We start from the raw sequence: 19,977 nt of genomic DNA, 5'->3' as shown, positions 1-19,977 counted from the left end.
CCGTGGTTGTTGATTGAGAAAATAATCTGATTGTGGATCAATAATTGAAATGGCCGATAGTTTAAGTTTTGGGCATGTGAGATTCTTGTTTGATTTGCATAGGTAAATTCATCTTGAAGCATTTGAGTATGAAGGTGACAGAAATTGAATTAAAAGATTCATCTTATGTAAAGTTATTTTAATTTCATTGACTTGAATAGCTTACGATTTATGTTTTGAATAATTGGGATGAGTTTGATATGGAGTATATAATTGGTAGTTTAATAGGTTTATGAATACTTCACAAAAGAAGTTAGTAGTTTATGATATATGTTGGTAATGGAGTTTTTATACTTAAACTAGTGAAATTAACTTGGAATATGTTGGGAAACAAAGATATCTTATCAGACATATTACAATTTAAACCTAATAAAAGACAAATAGACGGAAATCAAACAGATAAATTGGAAGTATAGAGAAATAAAACAAAATAGAATAAATAACCAAGTCGAAGAAGACATCTTTATGCTATACGAAATAGGCCTCAGTTTACAACACATTGAGGCAGCAAGGGCAGATTCCTGTCAAAGAGCTTCTCATGATAGGAATATCTGCTGCTTTTAGCAATCGGGTAGCTATTTATATGTACTACCTGCCTAACCAACTTCCTCCTAAATTATTGTGGTATGATTTTTTGAAATAAATTATAATTTTTGATGGCTAGAATCAATGCTTGTGATTGTGGTGGTAGATCATTTCCTTGGTTAGTTATCGTCGAACTTGAACACAAAATCCAGTAATATGATTGACATAACTTAAAGTATGTTTAAATGAAATTGAATCTGAACACATTCTATGTATATATATCATTTTATTTTATGGGGTACTCCCTCCATCCCACTCAAGATGGCCACATTCTTGAGTGACACGGGATTTTAGGAAGTATTGTTAGGTGAAATAAAGTAGAGAGAAAAAAAGTAGTTGAAATACTTTAATAAGGAGAGAGGAGGTTATTTCCAAAATTGGAAAGTAGCTATCATGATTGAGACAAACAAAAAAGGAAAAGTGGTTATCTTGAATGGAACGGAGGGACTACTATTTATTTCTAGAGTGAACTACATGAAACGTCCCTAACTTTTGCGTTTGTTACACCGATGACCCATAACAAAAAAAAATATCACCACAGGGGTCTAACAAAACATACAATCACAAACCAGGTATTTTCGGACGATAACACCCTTAGGCCATTAAAGGGCATTCTTGTCTAATTGCACTTGCATGTCTGACGCCGCCTCTGCATGCTCTGCAACATCCACTATGTTGACACCCTACTAATGATATGACACAAAATGTCATGTCTTCTCTCTTCTCTCCTCTCTCACTCCCTCGAAAAAATGCAGACGGTTGGTCTCCCACACGCCACCTATTTGATGTACTTGCATTGTAATTTTATAAAAATTAAAACACTTCTCTTTCTCTTCCCTCCAATTTCAATTTCACTCTTTCTTTTCGCTCTCTCATCTCACTCCACTCCACTCCACTCCATTTTCGGAGGTTTTCAGACGCCATTTTAATCGATGCCGCCAAAACGAAACCAAACTGGTTGCATTGGAGCGTCCTCCTCCCGGAGTTCCTCACGGCGGAAAACGCAACCGCCACCGCCACCTCCACCTCCGCCAACGGTTGCACCTAGACACGTACCGGAGGTAATCGACGTAGACCCAGAAACATGGGACATTCGCGATCCTGACTTGGATTTCTTTGTCCCAGCAACCGAATACAGTAAGTTTAATTTCAAAATTTCACAAAACTTTCATTAGACATTCCACTAACCAAGAGATTCAGTCTGTGATTTAGGGTTCCGTAATTGAATTTTTTGGGAATTTCTTTTGATGTCGTGGCATTTGGTTTTTCTAATTTTGTCATTGTATATATTTTTGGGTTTAATTTTGATATTTTTGTTAACCCTAATAGAGGAGAAACCCAGAAAGTTTTCAGTTGCTTTTCATCATGGTGGTGCGATATTTGAAATCAATAAACAGAAGTATTGTGGGGGTCGTTTGACATTCTTTGACTTTTGCAACGTAAACCAGTTTCAGTTGTTGGATCTGTCAAGTATGGTGGTCAGATTGAACTATAATAGGAAGACGATTTGCGAGTTTTATTATTGTCATCCGAAGTATAGTCATTGAGTGTACGAAAATTGAAATAGGAGGCTCGTTGATGCCCATTACTGAGAAATCACATCTGACTGGTTTTCTCGAAGTGGCGGCTATAAGCACAAAGCTAGTTCACATATACGTCGTCGAGATTACGCCGACGGCCGCCTTATTGAAGAAGCGAAAGGAAGAAACGGAGGAGTTTCTAAAATTTTGTAAAGCTTGTAAAAAATCCGCAGTGGTCATTGAAGAGATTGACGAACCTGATGTAATTGTGCCGAAGCCTCCTAAACGAAAAAGGAAGAGACAGCAGCAGGCGCAGAGGAAGCCATTGATGATTGAGTGGTACCCTAGGGATGTCGAGTTCGAAGAGTATCTTACCAAAAGTTTAGAAGACGTTCGTCGGCAATGGAAAAAGGACGAGGAGGTAGCCCGTAAGAATTTGATGGACGCATTTGAATCTTGTAGTAGTAAACAAGAGCACAACCCGAAGCTGTTGTGGTTGAGGTTGAAGAGAATGATGGAGTAGTTGTTGGATAAGGAGACGTCCATGCATGCGTGCCAGAGGTAGAGAATGATGCAGTAGTTGTCTGTGATTTATGACTTACAATATTGGGTGTTCTTGTGATTTATGCTTTAAGTTTTGTATACTATAAGATGTCCCAATCCCAAGACCGCCATCAGTTCTTACCGAATCATTTCCTACTCCAACGGGGAAACCATTTCCTACTCCAACGGGTCAATCAATTCTTATTGAATCTGTATCAGGTGTACAACCTGAGTCTGAAGCCATAGAAGAAGAAATTAGAGTAGTTGAAGGAGATGCCCACGAATGCGTGGCAGATGTTACTACACAACTTTCAACTACGTTTGATTTTTATGATTTATGTTTGGTATTCGTTTGTGATTTATCTTTTGTCGATTGTAGGTTGAAGCCATAGAAGCAGAAGTTAGAGTAGTTGAAGGAGATGCCCACGAATGTGTGGCAGAGGTTACTACACAACTTTAAACTACGTTTGTGATTTATGTTTTATGTTTGGTATTCGTTTGTGATTTATCTTTTGTCGATTGTAGGTTGAAGCCATAGAAGCAGAAGTTAGAGTAGTTGATGGAGATGCCCACGAATGCGTGGCAGAGGTTACTACACAACTTTCAACTATGTTTATGATTTATGTTTTATGTTTGGTATTCGTTTGTGATTTATCTTTTGTCGATTGTAGGTTGTACTTCCAAGGCCGCCACTATCAGATGAACATCCAATTCCAAATCCTCCGATGGAGCAATCAATTCATACGCCTTCACCTGCATATCCACGTGACCAAGTTTCTAACTCAGTGGAAGAGCCAAGTGCAGTTGAAGAGAATGTGTACCAGCCGACCATGGAGTTTTCAGAGTAACCTCAGCGTCGACCGCAGTTGGAAGTTCCCATCATCGAGGACATTACAGATGAAATGTTAATGTCAGGATTTGAACGTAATGTGCAAGATGGAGCTCCAACGACAGAAGTATCTGAAGCGCCGGAAGTAGCACCTACTGTATCTGAAGTACATGATGCGCCGGAAGTAGCACCTGTTGTACCGCGCCGGAATTAGCACCTCCAGATGATGTATACATTCCATCATTTGAGTATGTTCCGGACGACTTCCATCTCCATAATGAGGGACCTCCGACTGATGATGAAGATGAGGAGATTGACCATTTTATCTCGTTGGCAAACATGTGCCGAGATGAGCAGCTATTTGCATCATTTTATGAATCCATTTTCCAGCAACAACATGCGGATCAGGAGCCAGAGAATGTAGACCAGCCGCGGGTAGGGTCGAAACGGCGGAGGAAGTATTCGCCTTATGTGGAAAAGAGGAACACGACAGAGAACCCACTTTGCGAGGATGAACTTGTGGACGAGCTACAAAATCTTGAAGACCTTGAAGATTTGGAGGGTGTCACGAAGAAAGGTATAAAGTATGCCCCGTTCAAGCTCCTACCTAATGAGCTTCCAGTGTGGAAGCCTGGTGATGTTTTTAGGGACAGAGATTTCTTCTATGATGTGTTGCGGCAGTATGCAATAATGACCAGACGACGGGTGCATGTGAAAAAGAATGACGAGGTCAAATTTCATGCCGTGTGTAAATGGCAAGGCTGTGAGTGGTATGTGTACTTGAGGAACATCGAAACACACAACGGTCATGACTATGTGGTCATGAATATGTAACGGGATCACGCGCACACATGCTCCCAAGTGTTGGATCAGAAATGGCTCACAACAAAGTGGCTAGGTGAGCGTTACATGGAGAAGATCAAAACCAACCCTCACATTCCACTGGCAGCTATACGGTAGTGTGTCGATGAAGATTTCGGGCTGAAGATCGGTAGGATGAAGGCATATCGGGCCAGAAAGCATGCACTGGAAGGCATATTTGGCTCTGCGGCAACCCAATACAGGAACTTGTTCTACTACAAAGTCGAATTTAAACGGACACACCCTGATTCCAGCATGCATTTACACTATGAGAATACGAGGGATTCTGGCGCCATAGGGCCAAGAATCATGAGGTTCTACTGTTGTCTGGGACCATTGAAAAAGGGGTGGATGCGTTTTTGTCGGCCAATTATCTTCTTAGACGCTTATTTCTTGCGAGGAATGTACAGAGGACATCTAATGACAGCAATAGGAATTGATCACAATAATGGCTGGTGGCTGATTGCTTGGGCAGTGACTGAGGCGGAGAGTTATGTCCAATGGAATTGGTTTCTGGAATACTTGTCTGATGACCTTAACTTGCATGCGAATGGCCCAAGATATGTGTTTATGTCTGACCAACAAAAGGTATGGTTTATGTGATTTCATCATTACATATATACTCCGGATATGATTAAAGTTTAATACTCTAAGTGTGATTTTATCATTACATTCAGTACTGTCAGTGTGATTATGTGATAATTGTGTTGTGTTGTTTTGCACTTGGTGGCAGGGTCTTGCAAAAGTGATTCTTGAGGATTTCCCACAGAGCGAGCATCGCTTCTGTGTTCAGCACATTTACAACAATTTCAAGAAGCTATTCGTCGGGGAAAATTTCAAAGACCAGTTGTGGGAGATTGCCGCAAGTACAACCCTCAAACATTACGTGGAGAAGATGGATGCTTTGCGGGCTGAGTATCCCCAAGCACATCAGTGGCTTACTGCGGTTGCTCCCAAAGAAAAATGGGTGAAGGCATATTTCTCCCCGTATACTTGTTGTGATGTGCTCCTCAACAATATTTGTGAGACATTTAATTCGAAGGTTGCATTGGCTCGAGAAAAAGCTATAATCAGTATGTTGGAGGGCATTCGAACGAGTCAAATGGAAAGGATTCAGATCAGATGTCAGTGGATCAAGAGCTACGATCACGTAGTCCCACCTGTTATCAAGGAGATTGTGGATAAGTTGTACGCGAGGGCTTCTTCTTGGAGAGCTACATGGAACGGAGAGGCTTCGTACCAAGTATCAGGGCCATCTGGCCAATATGTTGTGAACATGGGCGATTTTACATGCTCCTGCAGACTGTGGCAGCTAACCGGGATACCATGCACTTATGCTATCGCTACAATCGACAAGAATGGCGAGGATGTCACGCGATACGTCTCCCGCTATTATTTGAAGTCTACAATGATGATACTGTACGAGAATGTGCTTTACCCAATCAATGGGATGGAAAATTGGCCAAAGAGTTCTGATGTTGGATTCGAACTGGCGCCCCCCGAGGACGAAGCGACAGCGTGGACGACCGAAGAAACTGAGGCGTGAGGAGCCCCATATTCGTCTTCATGCCAACGGAGGTGAGTCACTGCGACGAACCTTCGTCATGAGATGTCGCCGGTGCGGGCAAAGGTCATAACAAGAGGACATGCAGCAATGATCTTCGGACAGATGCTCATAATGAAGTTGGGGAGAGTTCACAGCAAAGTGAGTCGCGTACGACAGACATGAGTAACTTGCCTGAATCGTCAAACAATCGCGAAAGCCAAGAGGTACTATTCATTAAGTATCTATATATGTATTCTATACTCGTACGAAGTGGTTTCTCATATATATTTGTTGCAGCCTAATGTTTCGGCTCCGGAGCCTAGCACTCGGACCAGGGCCAGGACTCAGCCTCAGTGTTGTGGCCGCCGCGGTGATCAAGATTGACTACCTACTTACTGAATTAGCAGTGGAAAAGTTACATAAAAACTTGGTCTTTGTTTTTGTCAAACAATATGGTGCATGTATGTTGAATGATGGTTTTTGTTTTGGTGGTTGTATGTATGTTGAATTGTTGAATGGTGGTTTTTTGCTAAACAATGTTATATTTTGATGGCAGTAGTATGTATGTATGTATGTTTAATCACTCCCATACGTAATGGAAATTCATGTGATGGAATACTTCGTTGGTTATTTTTCAGTTGTGTACATAGTGTGTTATTTTATACAAACGTGAATACTGCATTCGTTATTTATGTATATAGTTTGGAATACAGTGTGTTATTTCATACAATTTTGAATACTTCATTCGTGATTTATGTGTATAGTTTGGAAAGCCATCACTTCGTATGATCTTGGAACGAACCACGCTTGCTTCTGGGCCTAATTTGTGACTATTGTTCAATTGTTTGATAGTCGTATGATATTCGATTGATATTCATATGACATCTGAAAATTGAAAATGTAATCAACATTACATATGTTAAAAAAGTAGAAAAATTATAATGCACAACAACAAGATTGTGATTTTAAACTTTCGGGACATTTTGGTTGTTTTTGCAATTTTGAACGTCAAAGCTTCACACTTGTCAGTTTTCATGGTCAATTGTAACTTCAACGCTTCACACTCCTCAGTTTTCGTGCGCAATTTCTCTTCAAGAACACCTTCAATCAACGATTTGGCTCTAAGCTGAGATTCGAATTGTTCTCGTTCAAGTTTCACTCTTTGAAAGTAACTTCTTGGCTTGAGGAAAGACCCGCATCAACCCATCGAAAAAACTTGCAATCATCTTCCTATAGAATACTTTGTCATTAAACTTCCTGCCAAAAAAATTCATATAAAAACAAAACATAATACATGATTTTAACCTTCCATATTGGGCAGCGATAGTAACGTCTACCCGGGTTAGTAGCCGTCCTAGATATCTGTCACGACCACAACTCCCTAGTCAAAGAAAGTGTAGGTATTTCGCGACTAAACATACTGAACTGTCTCAACTCATCATAAAAGTTACTTAATTCATGGAAATACTGTCTCAAGGTGATAAAGATAACAAAATACTGAATCAGAGTGAATTCTGGGACATTGTCTTTACTAAATCAAGTCTAAGTCTGCGCAACGGAAGAGTTCCAAGACAGGTATAATATGTATGAAGACATACTACACCAGCTATCATTCTACTTATTAAGCCTTCTATCCCAACACCTCCTCTGCCTCGATCGATCAACCTGCACATTAAGGAAAACAATATGCAGGGCTGAGTACTTGATATACTCAGTGGCTTATGCCGAAAACTGTTTTCTTTTAATTGTCAGCCAAGCTGAGTGAACGCGGGGTTTTTCTGAAAATAAGTCCCGGTCACTAAAATCTGTTATTTCTTTCTGAAATAGACTGCAGTCTTTTAAACTTCTGATGATATGCCATATCAGCTGTGTGAATCGGGAATGTGGCCACATTCCACGACCACTGGGCCGGCCAACCTGGCGCTAGCTCACGACCCCTAGACCGGCCAACCTGGCGCTAGCTCACGGTCCGTACGTGTACACTAGTCCGAGTAGGATTTACTGACCTACTAGGACCCGAATTCGATTTAACAGATAGGCAATCACAAAACAAAACATGGCATGACAACTCACTGAAAATATTCATGCTTTTTCACATAAATTCTGAAAGAAAAGAAAGCCCACACATAATGTAGGATAGAAAAGCCCACCTCGTTTGCTTAACTCTTTCAAACGGGCACTGTCTGACTTGAGATTTACTCGTCGAGCGACGACGTCCCTTTTCAAAAATAATATACTTAAATTAGGCTTTAAGTAAATCTTGCATGAATGCATGCCTAAGCGTGTGCTCATTATTTTAATTTCTGCCTTCTAAAATTAGAAGTCTTAAATCTTTAATTAAATCGGTGATTTAATTTATTCTGAATCGGGCATTAACATTTCCCGCATTATCTTAAGTATTTTAAAAAAATACCTTCTGTGACCATTAAAGTCCGCTTAATTATTTTTAGCTTTTATTTCACTCACGGCTTATAAGTTCTTTTCTTCCGCGACTTAAGGAATTAATTCCAGAAATAAAATCTTAGGCCCATAGAGATTAATTATTCTGGCCCAGACTATTTTAATTTTCGGCCCAGCTTAACTAATTGGTCCATTTCTCTCCTCCTTCTAATTTAATCTGGCCCAACCTAGTTAATTCCAGGCCCAAGTGTTTTAAATTGGGAAGGCCCAATTAATCATACTCCATTCCTCCATCAGACGATTCCATCCTCATTTTCTCCTTTACAAAATTCCCAATTCGAAAATGGGGAACCCTAGCTCAAACCCCCTTCTCTTCCCCTTTCTTCTCGGCAAACCGCCGCCACAAGGTCACCGGAAACGGCTCGCTTCACCTCGCCGCAACATCTGGCTGCCGGCTCGGCGGGTTTGCGCTGTTGGGGCAGAGGGGCGTCGCTTCCATCCACTGACACGGTTCAGCACCGCCGCCGCGGCTCCTCTTCACGCCGATCCACCTTTGTCGCGGGGTAAACCACCGGCGTTCTGTCGTCACCGTCGCACTCCCCTCGGACAACGCCTCCTCTCGGCTGGAGCCCGTCATCGAACTGGGCTCGGCCGCTGTTCGGCGTGCTTCGAGGTGAGGCCCCGGTTATAGCGGTGCCTCGCGAGGCTTCCATCGTCGTTGCTGATTCGTTGCTGGTCCGAGACTCACGCCGCCGCTGCCGATCTTCTTCAGCGGTGAGCCGTCGCGTGTCACGGTTGTCTTGCGGTCGACTTCCGGCTTCACCGTCTGGTCGCCGCCAACTCCGACTACCTCTAAGCTAAGCCTTCTATTCGTTCGTTACTTAGATTATGCTATGGTTTCTAATCGGCAGAAGCTTAGTTCTCAAACTCTCTAAGTTCTCGTGGTAGATTCACTATGTTCCACCGCTTATGTTTTGATTACCGAGTGTGAGCTCTAATTACGGTATCCTAGCATGCTTGTGATGTCTACATGATGCTATAACTTGGTTAACTGAGTTTGAAGGGGATTGAGGTTACCTTCACTGAACTTGTGCTGCTATTTCTCACTTCTGGCCTTGTTCTCCCTTGCTGCCTCGGTTCCTCTCACTCTTTGACTCACTGATTTGCGATTGCTTTGTGATAACGAGGGAGGCAGAGGCTGAGGCCTTTTATAATTGTTGCATAACTGAAAGCCTGAAACAGGCTGTTATCACTGGCTGGGGAGCAGTCCTTGCTGAGCTGTTTTGGCTGTTACCTCTGCAGCCATTTTGCAGAGTGTACTCGTGAGACTGATGAGCTTACAGCTCCTGGTTGTGCTTTGATATCACAGCTGGATATATGCATTATTCCCTACATTCCTTTGCTTGTACACTTAACTGCATTTGTCTCCATATGAGGTGTAGTACTAGGTTTATTTATTGTTCCTGTTGGTTTGTGACAGGTGTATCAAGGAGATGGTATCTCATGGCTGATTCCTTGACTATAGCAGAGACACGAGCTTCTCATTGGGGTATAGGCTGGCTGGAATTGCTTCATTTGTTCAAGCAACTTTCCAACATCCGAAGTAGTCGTTAGGGATTTCTAAAAATGTAATCGTTTAGCTCGACTTTTATTTTCGTCGCCAAAGATTGTAATTTTAGTTTGAGATTCTGAAAAATGTAATTTGTACCCTTTCTCAAGAAATAAAAACACTCTTTCATTCGTCAATAAAAGTTCTAGTATTTTATTTCATAACTCCCGAGAAATCTAAGTCTCGGCTATTACATTCTACCGCCCTTAACAAAAATTTCGTCCCGAAATTTCGCCTCGGTTAGGTAAAAAGCTGTGGGTACTTCTCTTTCATCTGGTCCTCGAGCTCCCACGTCGCCTTCTCGCGGCCGTGATGCTTCCATAGGACTTTCACTGTTACAATATTTTTATTTCTCAACTCTTTAACTTTTCTGTCCAGAATTGCTTCTGGCTTTTCTTCATAGCTCAAATCTGGTTCTAACACCATTTCTTCTTGGTGCACTATGTGTTTGGGGTCAAACACGTACTTCCTCAACTGTGATACATGAAACACATTGTGAACATTCCCGAAACTTGGCGGGAGCGCTAATCTGTACGCCACAGGGCTGACTGTTTCTAGGATCTCATAAGGTCCGATAAAATGCGGTTTCAGCTTGCCCTTGACGCCGAATCTGGTTATCCCTTTTGATGGGGATACTTTCAGAAAGACCTTGTCTCCTGTTTTGAACTGTAAATCCGTTCTGCGAGCATCTGCATAGGATTTCTGTCTATCTTGAGCTTCCTTTATTCTCCCTCGGATCTGTCGGACAATTTCTATCATTTCCTCTACCGAGTCTGGTCCGAGAATCCTTCTCTCACCAACTTCATCCCAGTAAAGTGGTGATCTACACTTTTTCCCATAGAGTGCCTCGTATGGGGCCATATCAATAGTTGCCTGGTAACTGTTGTTGTAGGCGAACTCTATAAGTGGAAGTACTGGCTCCCAGCTTACTCCACGGTCGAGCACTACGGCTCTTAACATATCTTCTAATGTCTGAATCGTCCTTTCGGACTGTCCGTCCGTCTGTGGGGAATGCTGTGCTGAAATTCAGCTGAGTGCCTAACTCTCGCTGTAGGCTTATCCAAAATCTAGAAGTAAATTTTGAATCTCGATCTGAGGTGATCGTTACTGGTACACCATGTAGGCGCACAATCTCTTGTATATAAATCTGTGCCAACTTGTCTGATCCGTATGTGATACGAATTGGTATGACGTGAGCACTTTTGGTGAGGCGATCTATAATCACCCAGATGGCTGTGTTTCCTCGTTGTGATTTTGGCAATCCTGTCACAAAATCCATTGCTATATGCTCCCATTTCCATTCTGGAATCTCGAGAGGCTGTAACTTTCCATAGGGTCGTTGATGTAACGCCTTCACTTGCTGGCAAGCCAGGCATCTTTCTACAAACGATGCTATGCTTTTCTTCATGCCATCCCACCAAAATTGCTTCTTCAAGTCCTGATACATCTTTGTACTCCCAGGATGAGCAATGTAGGGTGTCTCATGAGCTTCACTCATGACCTCGTTCCTAAGTGCCTCCTCATTGGGTACGCATAATCTCCCTTTGAAAGTGAGAGCATTATCCGCCTCTTCGTGGTGGTAATCCCCTTTTCCCGTCCTCACTCTGAGACGAACCTTTTCTAGGGCTTCATCGTATCTCTGGGCGTCAATGATTCTAGCTCTTAAATCTGGTTCTAAGACCAAGGTGGATATTCTGCTGTCCACTGTCTCCGGGGCTCTCACTATCTCCAGTCGCATCTTGGCGAATTCCCAGATAAGCTCTTCCTCTTGTGTGAGGAAAGTAGCCACTTGAGGCGCAGTCTTTCTGCTCAAGGCATCTGCTACCACATTGGCCTTGCCTGGGTGGTAATTTATACTACAGTCGTAGTCTTTGACTAATTCTAGCCATCTGCGTTGTCTCATATTCAGATCCTTCTGCTCAAAGAAGTATTTGAGACTCTTATGATCTGTGAAGATCTCACACCGGACTCCATAGAGGTGATGTCTCCAAATCTTCAAAGCGTGTACCACTGCTGCTAGTTCCAGGTCGTGCGTCGGGTAATTCAACCCGTGCGGCCTTAACTGGCGTGACGCATATGCTATCACCTTGCCCTTCTGCATCAGCACGCACCCGAGTCCGACCTTCGAGCATCTGTATACACCACATAGTCGACTCCCGCTTCTGGCACGGCTAAAACTGGCGCTGTGGTCAACTTTTCCTTTAGCAACTAGAAGCTTGCTTCACATTCCGGGGTCCAATTGACTTTAACTCCTTTCTTGAGCTGTTGAGTCATCGGCCTCGCTATTTTAGAAAATCCCTCAATGAATCTTCGGTAGTATCCTGCCAGTCCTAGGAAACTCCGAATTTCATTGGGCGTCGCTGGTGACTGCCAACGTTGCACGGCTTCAACTTTAGCAGGGTCTACTCGGATCCCTTCTGCCGTCACTATGTGTCCAAGGAAATTCACTTCGTTAAGCCAGAACTCACACTTGCTGAACTTCGCATAGAGTTTCTCGGCTCTTAACGTTTCTAAGGTGGCCCTCAAATGTTCCTCGTGTTCCTTTTTGTTCTTCGAGTAGATGAGCACATCATCTATAAAGACTAGAACGAACTTGTCCAAGTACGGGTGGAACACGCGGTTCATCAGGTCCATGAACACAGCCGGAGCATTGGTAAGCCCAAAAGGCATTACCGTGAACTCATAATGGCCGTATCTGGTGCGGAATGCAGTCCTGGGTATATCGTCTTGTCGAACTCTCAGCTGATGATAACCCGATCTCAGATCCATCTTCGAGAAAACTCCAGCTCCTTGCAGTTGATCGAAGAGGTCATCAATTCTTGGTAAAGGATACTTGTTCTTCAGGGTTATCTTGTTCAGCTCTCGATAGTCAATACACATTCTCAAAGTGCCATCTTTCTTCTTTACGAATAGCACTGGTGCGCCCCATGGCGACACACTGGGTCGGATAAAACCCAGGTCCAGTAGTTCTTGTAATTGTATCTTGAGTTCCTCTAACTCCTTTGGTGCCATTCTGTAAGGCGCCTTTGATATGGGAGCTGATCCGGGTTCTAGATCGATGGTGAACTCCACTTGCCTGTCAGGCGGCAAGCCTGGTAGTTCTTCTGGAAAGACGTCAGGATATTCTCGTACTATTGCTACGTCCTCGATTTTTCTGTCCTTTTTCTCCTCTTCGTTCAAGTAGACGAGGTATGCAGGACATCCCTTCCTCATCATGGCTGTTGCTTGTAGGGCAGAAATAATCGACTTTCTTTTCCTCATGGAGATCCCATGGAAAATTACGGGTTCTGTCCCGGGGTACTGTAACGCTATCTGTCTCTCCTTACAACGGATGGTAGCATAGTTCTCAGCTAACCAATCCATTCCCAGTATGATGTCGACGCTCCACATCGACATTACATGTAAGTTACGAGCTGTTAGGTTCAAATTTCCCATTGAAAACTTTATGTTTGAGCACGTTCGTGAGATGTCTATAAGGCCTCCTACGGGTGAGGACACCCTCATCTTATGTTCTATCACATCCGTAGGCAAGTTCAAAGTATCCACACAAGGTGCTGATATAAAAGAGTGCGATGCACCGGTATCAAACAAAATGGTGATAGGTACGTTGAGGAGAGTTCCCATACCTGCCAAATTGCCTTGCTCCCGTTTCCCTTTCTCGACCTTAGCCTGTTTCTGTTGCAGTGCAAAGGCTCTTGCCTGTGGGGGAAGTCTTGGGCGTAGCTGTCGCTGAGGCTGTGGTGCAGGGAGTGTTGCACTCTCTTTCTCTTGTGCAGCCTGGAGTGCCCGCAGTTGCGAACGCTGTCCTCCCATCCCAGTCGCCTTGCTCGGGCAGTTTCTGGCGAAATGTCCCTTCTGCCCACAGTGGAAGCATCCATCTGTCCCGGCCTTGCACTCGCCGTCATGTTTCTTCGAGCATATTGCACATCGAGGTGCCTGTGCTCTGCGCTCCACAGTTGGAGTTGGGGCAGTTTGGTGCCAACTGTTCTGCTGTGGCTTAGGAGCAAACTGTGGTTTCTTAGCATCAGTCGAAACCCGGTCTCCTTCCCACTTCCTCTTTTCTCGAGGGAACTGCTGCTGTGGCGGCGGTGGGGAGGTGATGACATGTGCCGTCGGCCTCTCTTTGGGCATAGCTGCCTCAACGTCCAGGGCCCGGCCCAACGACTCAATATAGGACAGACCTCCATGACTGGCCAGAGCCATCCTTATCTCCGATCTCAGACCAGTGCAGAACTTTTCGGCCATTTTCTCGTCCGTGTCTACTAGTCCCGGCGCATAGCGTGACATGTCGCAGAATAACCTATCGTACTCGGTCACTGTCATCTTTCCCTGTTTCAAACTGTAAAACTCCACCTCTTTGGCCTTGCGGTAACTCTTGGGGATGTACTTGCCGTACAGCTCATTCTTGAACTCCTCCCAGGTCATGTGCTCCAACTGTTCACGAGTCATAACCTTTCGCCTAGCTTCCCACCAGAAGTCGGCGGACTCAACCAGCTTAAACTTCACACATGAGAGTCGCTCCCTGTCGGTGCACTGAAGGAAATCAAAAATGCGCTCAATCGCACGCACCCAGGTCTCTGCTATAGCTGGGTTTCTCAGACCGTTGAAGACAGGTGGATTCTGTTTGAGAAATGTTTCTTCCTTTCGCCTCTCCGGCACTGCAGGAGGCGGTGGTGGAGGAGGTGGCGGTTGTGCTCCTGCTCCCCCAGTCTGGTCTCTCCTAGGTACCTGCTCTGGTACTTGCGCGTACCTTCTTGGCCTGCCTGCTTGTCTTCTGGGAGGCATTCTGTTTATAACACGATATCAGTACTAGTTATTCACTTTTATCAATACAGAGTTTATATTTCCTTAGGATTCGTTTCACATCTCATGCATTCTCTTTCACGCATATGTTTAACAAAATCAAATAGGAGTCATAAAGTGGCACATCATATGCATTCATCATAAAGTGGGAAAATTGCCTCTCACGAGGTCTTAATATCTTTTACATATGACATCACTGCAGTTCTTACAAAAGAAAGGGAAACTAATCTACTAAGCTAGCACGGCTATGTCCCGCCTGACCGACCCCTACTCCAAGTCACTGTCGATCCACATCGGGTCGTCGTGGCTCGTCCCAGGGAGGGGCATCTCTATAGGTGACCATACCTCCTCCTCGCCCTCGGAGGTGACGACCGGCTGCGGGATCTCTGGGGCCATGCAAGGCGCCACTGGTACGTCGAGGTCGGAGACTAAATCCTTGTCCACATGCTTGGCGTAGTAGTATAGCCCCCTGTAGAACGCCTCGTCTACTGGGTGGAGGGGTTGCTCCAACTCCTCGGGAAATGGCTCCATGGGTGGTGGAGGAATCTCTGGTGGTGGCTCGAGGGCTGTGGAGGGTTGACCCCCACTATCTGGTCCGCGAGGCTGCCAATCTGAGGCTCCTCGTCATCGTCATCGTCCCCTACTATGTCCTCCTCGGGATCCTCCTCCTCTGGATCCTCCTCCTCTGGATCCTCGTCGGGATCCTCCTCGCTCTCTCCACCCCTGGTACCGCTCTCTATCCGCTCAACCCCGTCGCTGGACTCCGACACATCCCCCATCTCTGCCCTGCCTCTGCGACGGCCGGGTACTCGGGACGACTGTCCCTCCTCAAACACCCCGTCTGCCGCCCGCATCAGGGCCAAAGGTGGCAGGCTACGGAACCGCTCACTCCCCGGGGCCTGCATGTCTGGCGGGGGCCCGTTCCCAAAGTGGAAACACCCTGCCGAGACTGCACTCAAGAAGCCCGGCATGTCTCCTATCGGCTCATAGGTCGGAGGCCGCGAAGAAGTGTACAACTGGGCTGTGGTCGCCATCCACCCCTGCCACTCCGGTGGGAACAACTCCACCAGTCTCACGATGCCCTCGTAGGGCTTTACCCCGTGCCAATTCGCCTCATCCCATAGCTTACCATAATGGGCGACGAATTCGGCAAGAGTGTCCCCATGGCAACGCCGGTACGTCCTGTAGTAACGCACCACCGCATCTGGGTCAGCATCTGTCCGGAGTGGGCGTCGGTGGGTAAAACGCTGTCGTGCCATCTCTACATAAAAGAAGAAAGGCCCTCAAAACGGCTGGTAACTGAAAGTATGCATATAAGTATGTAAAAAGCTGTAAAAAGATGGTATGAACTGAGTCGCTGTCTCTCGAAGGGGTCGTACTAGGTTTGTCTGTGGCTATGTCTCATAACCGGCTGGTATACACATATCTATATATGTACTATCTGTATGCTCAAAGGAATGAACTTCCTTTCTTTGCTGTCTATAGGTATTGCAACGATACTTTCTGGTTCGTTGTTGATTGATTTTTTTTGAAATTCTGTGGAATTAGGGGTTCTCCCTAACTGATGAGTTCAGTTGGTCTCGTCGCCCTGGAAGGCGGTAACAAGTTCTCATTCTGCTAATACTTGATTCTGCATGTCTCACCTAAGGTACTTCTCTAAAGCACTCTAGGTTCACATACATAGTCCCCATGACATCTATACATTCATGTTAAGCTCTTTAAACATAAATCACAGATACATTAAGCATATCTCATGCGAAGTATCAGCTGTCACGTTGCATCTTGCAAACTTTTCAAATAAACATTTTCGTTCCCATTTAGGGCTATGAAAATTCTTTTCTTTTTCTGGAAGCTTAGAAAATTTCATTTTTCTTCTCAAAACGAAAAAAAATATTTTCTTTCTTTAAAATTCTCTTTTCTGGACGAGCGGGCGTCGACCCCTGTTTCTGGTGCAGTTGATCGTGTCGAGCTGAGGTGTTGGGATCTTGTACTGATCATTCTGTTCACCTTCTAGCCTAGTGCTACTGTTCTGGACTGAGGCTTAGAAAGAAGGTTCTTGGGTCAGAGCGAAAGAAAAGTACTCTGATACCACTCTGTCACGACCACAACTCCCTAGTCAAAGAAAGTGTAGCTATTTCGCGACTAAACATACTGAACTGTCTCAACTCATCATAAAAGTTACTTAATTCAAGGAAACAATTGTCTGAAAGTTATAAAGATAACAAAATACTGAATCAGAGTGAATTCTGGGACATTGTCTTTACTAAATCAAGTCTAAGTCTGCGCAACGGAAGAGTTCCAAGACAGGTATAATATGTATGAAGACATACTACACCAGCTATCATTCTACTTATTAAGCCTTCTATCCCAACACCTCCTCTGCCTCGATCGATCAACCTGCACATTAAGGAAAACAATATGCAGGGCTGAGTACTTGATATACTCAGTGGCTTATGCCGAAAACTGTTTTCTTTTAATTGTCAGCCAAGCTGAGTGAACGCGGGGTTTTTCTGAAAATAAGTCCCGGTCACTAAAATCTGTTATTTCTTTCTGAAATAGACTGCAGTCTTTTAAACTTCTGATGATATGCCATATCAGCTGTGTGAATCGGGAATGTGGCCACATTCCACGACCACTGGGCCGGCCAACCTGGCGCTAGCTCACGACCCCTAGACCGGCCAACCTGGCGCTAGCTCACGGTCCGTACGTGTACACTAGTCCGAGTAGGATTTACTGACCTACTAGGACCCGAATTCGATTTAACAGATAGGCAATCACAAAACAAAACATGGCATGACAACTCACTGAAAATATTCATGCTTTTTCACATAAATTCTGAAAGAAAAGAAAGCCCACACATAATGTAGGATAGAAAAGCCCACCTCGTTTGCTTAACTCTTTCAAACGGGCACTGTCTGACTTGAGATTTACTCGTCGAGCGACGACGTCCCTTTTCAAAAATAATATACTTAAATTAGGCTTTAAGTAATCATTGATCTTGCATGAATGCATGCCTAAGCGTGTGCTCATTATTTTAATTTCTGCCTTCTAAAATTAGAAGTCTTAAATCTTTAATTAAATCGGTGATTTAATTTATTCTGAATCGGGCATTAACATTTCCCGCATTATCTTAAGTATTTTAAAAAAATACCTTCTGTGACCATTAAAGTCCGCTTAATTATTTTTAGCTTTTATTTCACTCACGGCTTATAAGTTCTTTTCTTCCGCGACTTAAGGAATTAATTCCAGAAATAAAATCTTAGGCCCATAGAGATTAATTATTCTGGCCCAGACTATTTTAATTTTCGGCCCAGCTTAACTAATTGGTCCATTTCTCTCCTCCTTCTAATTTAATCTGGCCCAACCTAGTTAATTCCAGGCCCAAGTGTTTTAAATTGGGAAGGCCCAATTAATCATACTCCATTCCTCCATCAGACGATTCCATCCTCATTTTCTCCTTTACAAAATTCCCAATTCGAAAATGGGGAACCCTAGCTCAAACCCCCTTCTCTTCCCCTTTCTTCTCGGCAAACCGCCGCCACAAGGTCACCGGAAACGGCTCGCTTCACCTCGCCGCAACATCTGGCTGCCGGCTCGGCGGGTTTGCGCTGTTGGGGCAGAGGGGCGTCGCTTCCATCCACTGACACGGTTCAGCACCGCCGCCGCGGCTCCTCTTCACGCCGATCCACCTTTGTCGCGGGGTAAACCACCGGCGTTCTGTCGTCACCGTCGCACTCCCCTCGGACAACGCCTCCTCTCGGCTGGAGCCCGTCATCGAACTGGGCTCGGCCGCTGTTCGGCGTGCTTCGAGGTGAGGCCCCGGTTATAGCGGTGCCTCGCGAGGCTTCCATCGTCGTTGCTGATTCGTTGCTGGTCCGAGACTCACGCCGCCGCTGCCGATCTTCTTCAGCGGTGAGCCGTCGCGTGTCACGGTTGTCTTGCGGTCGACTTCCGGCTTCACCGTCTGGTCGCCGCCAACTCCGACTACCTCTAAGCTAAGCCTTCTATTCGTTCGTTACTTAGATTATGCTATGGTTTCTAATCGGCAGAAGCTTAGTTCTCAAACTCTCTAAGTTCTCGTGGTAGATTCACTATGTTCCACCGCTTATGTTTTGATTACCGAGTGTGAGCTCTAATTACGGTATCCTAGCATGCTTGTGATGTCTACATGATGCTATAACTTGGTTAACTGAGTTTGAAGGGGATTGAGGTTACCTTCACTGAACTTGTGCTGCTATTTCTCACTTCTGGCCTTGTTCTCCCTTGCTGCCTCGGTTCCTCTCACTCTTTGACTCACTGATTTGCGATTGCTTTGTGATAACGAGGGAGGCAGAGGCTGAGGCCTTTTATAATTGTTGCATAACTGAAAGCCTGAAACAGGCTGTTATCACTGGCTGGGGAGCAGTCCTTGCTGAGCTGTTTTGGCTGTTACCTCTGCAGCCATTTTGCAGAGTGTACTCGTGAGACTGATGAGCTTACAGCTCCTGGTTGTGCTTTGATATCACAGCTGGATATATGCATTATTCCCTACATTCCTTTGCTTGTACACTTAACTGCATTTGTCTCCATATGAGGTGTAGTACTAGGTTTATTTATTGTTCCTGTTGGTTTGTGACAGGTGTATAAAGGAGATGGTATCTCATGGCTGATTCCTTGACTATAGCAGAGACACGAGCTTCTCATTGGGGTATAGGCTGGCTGGAATTGCTTCATTTGTTCAAGCAACTTTCCAACATCCGAAGTAGTCGTTAGGGATTTCTAAAAATGTAATCGTGTAGCTCGACTTTTATTTTCGTCGCCAAAGATTGTAATTTTAGTTTGAGATTCTGAAAAATGTAATTTGTACCCTTTCTCAAGAAATAAAAACACTCTTTCATTCGTCAATAAAAGTTCTAGTATTTTATTTCATAACTCCCGAGAAATCTAAGTCTCGGCTATTACAATATCACAAGCTTAGCCTCAAGATCATGATTACAGTTCACAATTTCGGGAAGAGGCCAATTCCAATTGAAGCTTGACCCGAAAGATTGAGAAGGAGAAGAAGAAGAAGAAGAAGAAGAAGAAGAAGAAGACATTGCAACAGAACCTGAATTGAATTCAAAATTACAAAAAACAAATCAGCATTGCAAGTTCGACGAAACATAGCACAATACGTCGAGTTGCCAGACTTGCCAACATTCAAAATCAGCATTGCAATTTGGACGAAACATAGCACAGTAAACCTAAAACCTAAAATCATAAA

The 19,977-nt window shown here is 44.4% G+C and overlaps 1 protein-coding gene across 1 annotated transcript; it reads right to left on the bottom strand.

Annotated features, from left to right (window-relative positions):
- Positions 1–7,071: 7,071 nt before the first annotated feature.
- Positions 7,072–15,131, bottom strand: LOC121764070. Its single transcript, XM_042160156.1, has 4 exons — positions 15,007–15,131; positions 12,931–14,718; positions 12,439–12,870; positions 7,072–7,180 (listed from the first exon to the last, which is right to left on the bottom strand). Exons 1-4 carry the CDS (start codon positions 15,129–15,131, stop codon positions 7,072–7,074), a joined length of 2,454 nt encoding a protein of 817 aa, XP_042016090.1.
- Positions 15,132–19,977: the final 4,846 nt, after the last annotated feature.

The sequence above is a fragment of the Salvia splendens genome, chromosome 14, assembly GCF_004379255.2.
Source record: "Salvia splendens isolate huo1 chromosome 14, SspV2, whole genome shotgun sequence".
NCBI lineage: Eukaryota > Viridiplantae > Streptophyta > Magnoliopsida > Lamiales > Lamiaceae > Salvia > Salvia splendens.
Note: the sequence above shows the minus strand (reverse complement) of the source record. Positions and strands in the feature narration are given on the sequence as shown.

What these genes read in the sequence shown, in the direction of transcription:
- LOC121764070 (XM_042160156.1), bottom strand. Translation starts at nt 15,131, where the DNA reads ATGGCCCCAGAGATCCCGCAGCCGGTCGTCACCTCCGAGGGCGAGGAG. An exon ending in TACAGAATGGCACCAAAGGA is followed by an intron (nt 12,871 to 12,930) that starts GTTAGAGGAACT and finishes TATCCGACCCAG; the next exon opens with TGTGTCGCCATGGGGCGCAC. An exon ending in TTGAGGGCCACCTTAGAAAC is followed by an intron (nt 7,181 to 12,438) that starts GTTAAGAGCCGA and finishes TTTTTTTGGCAG; the next exon opens with GAAGTTTAATGACAAAGTAT.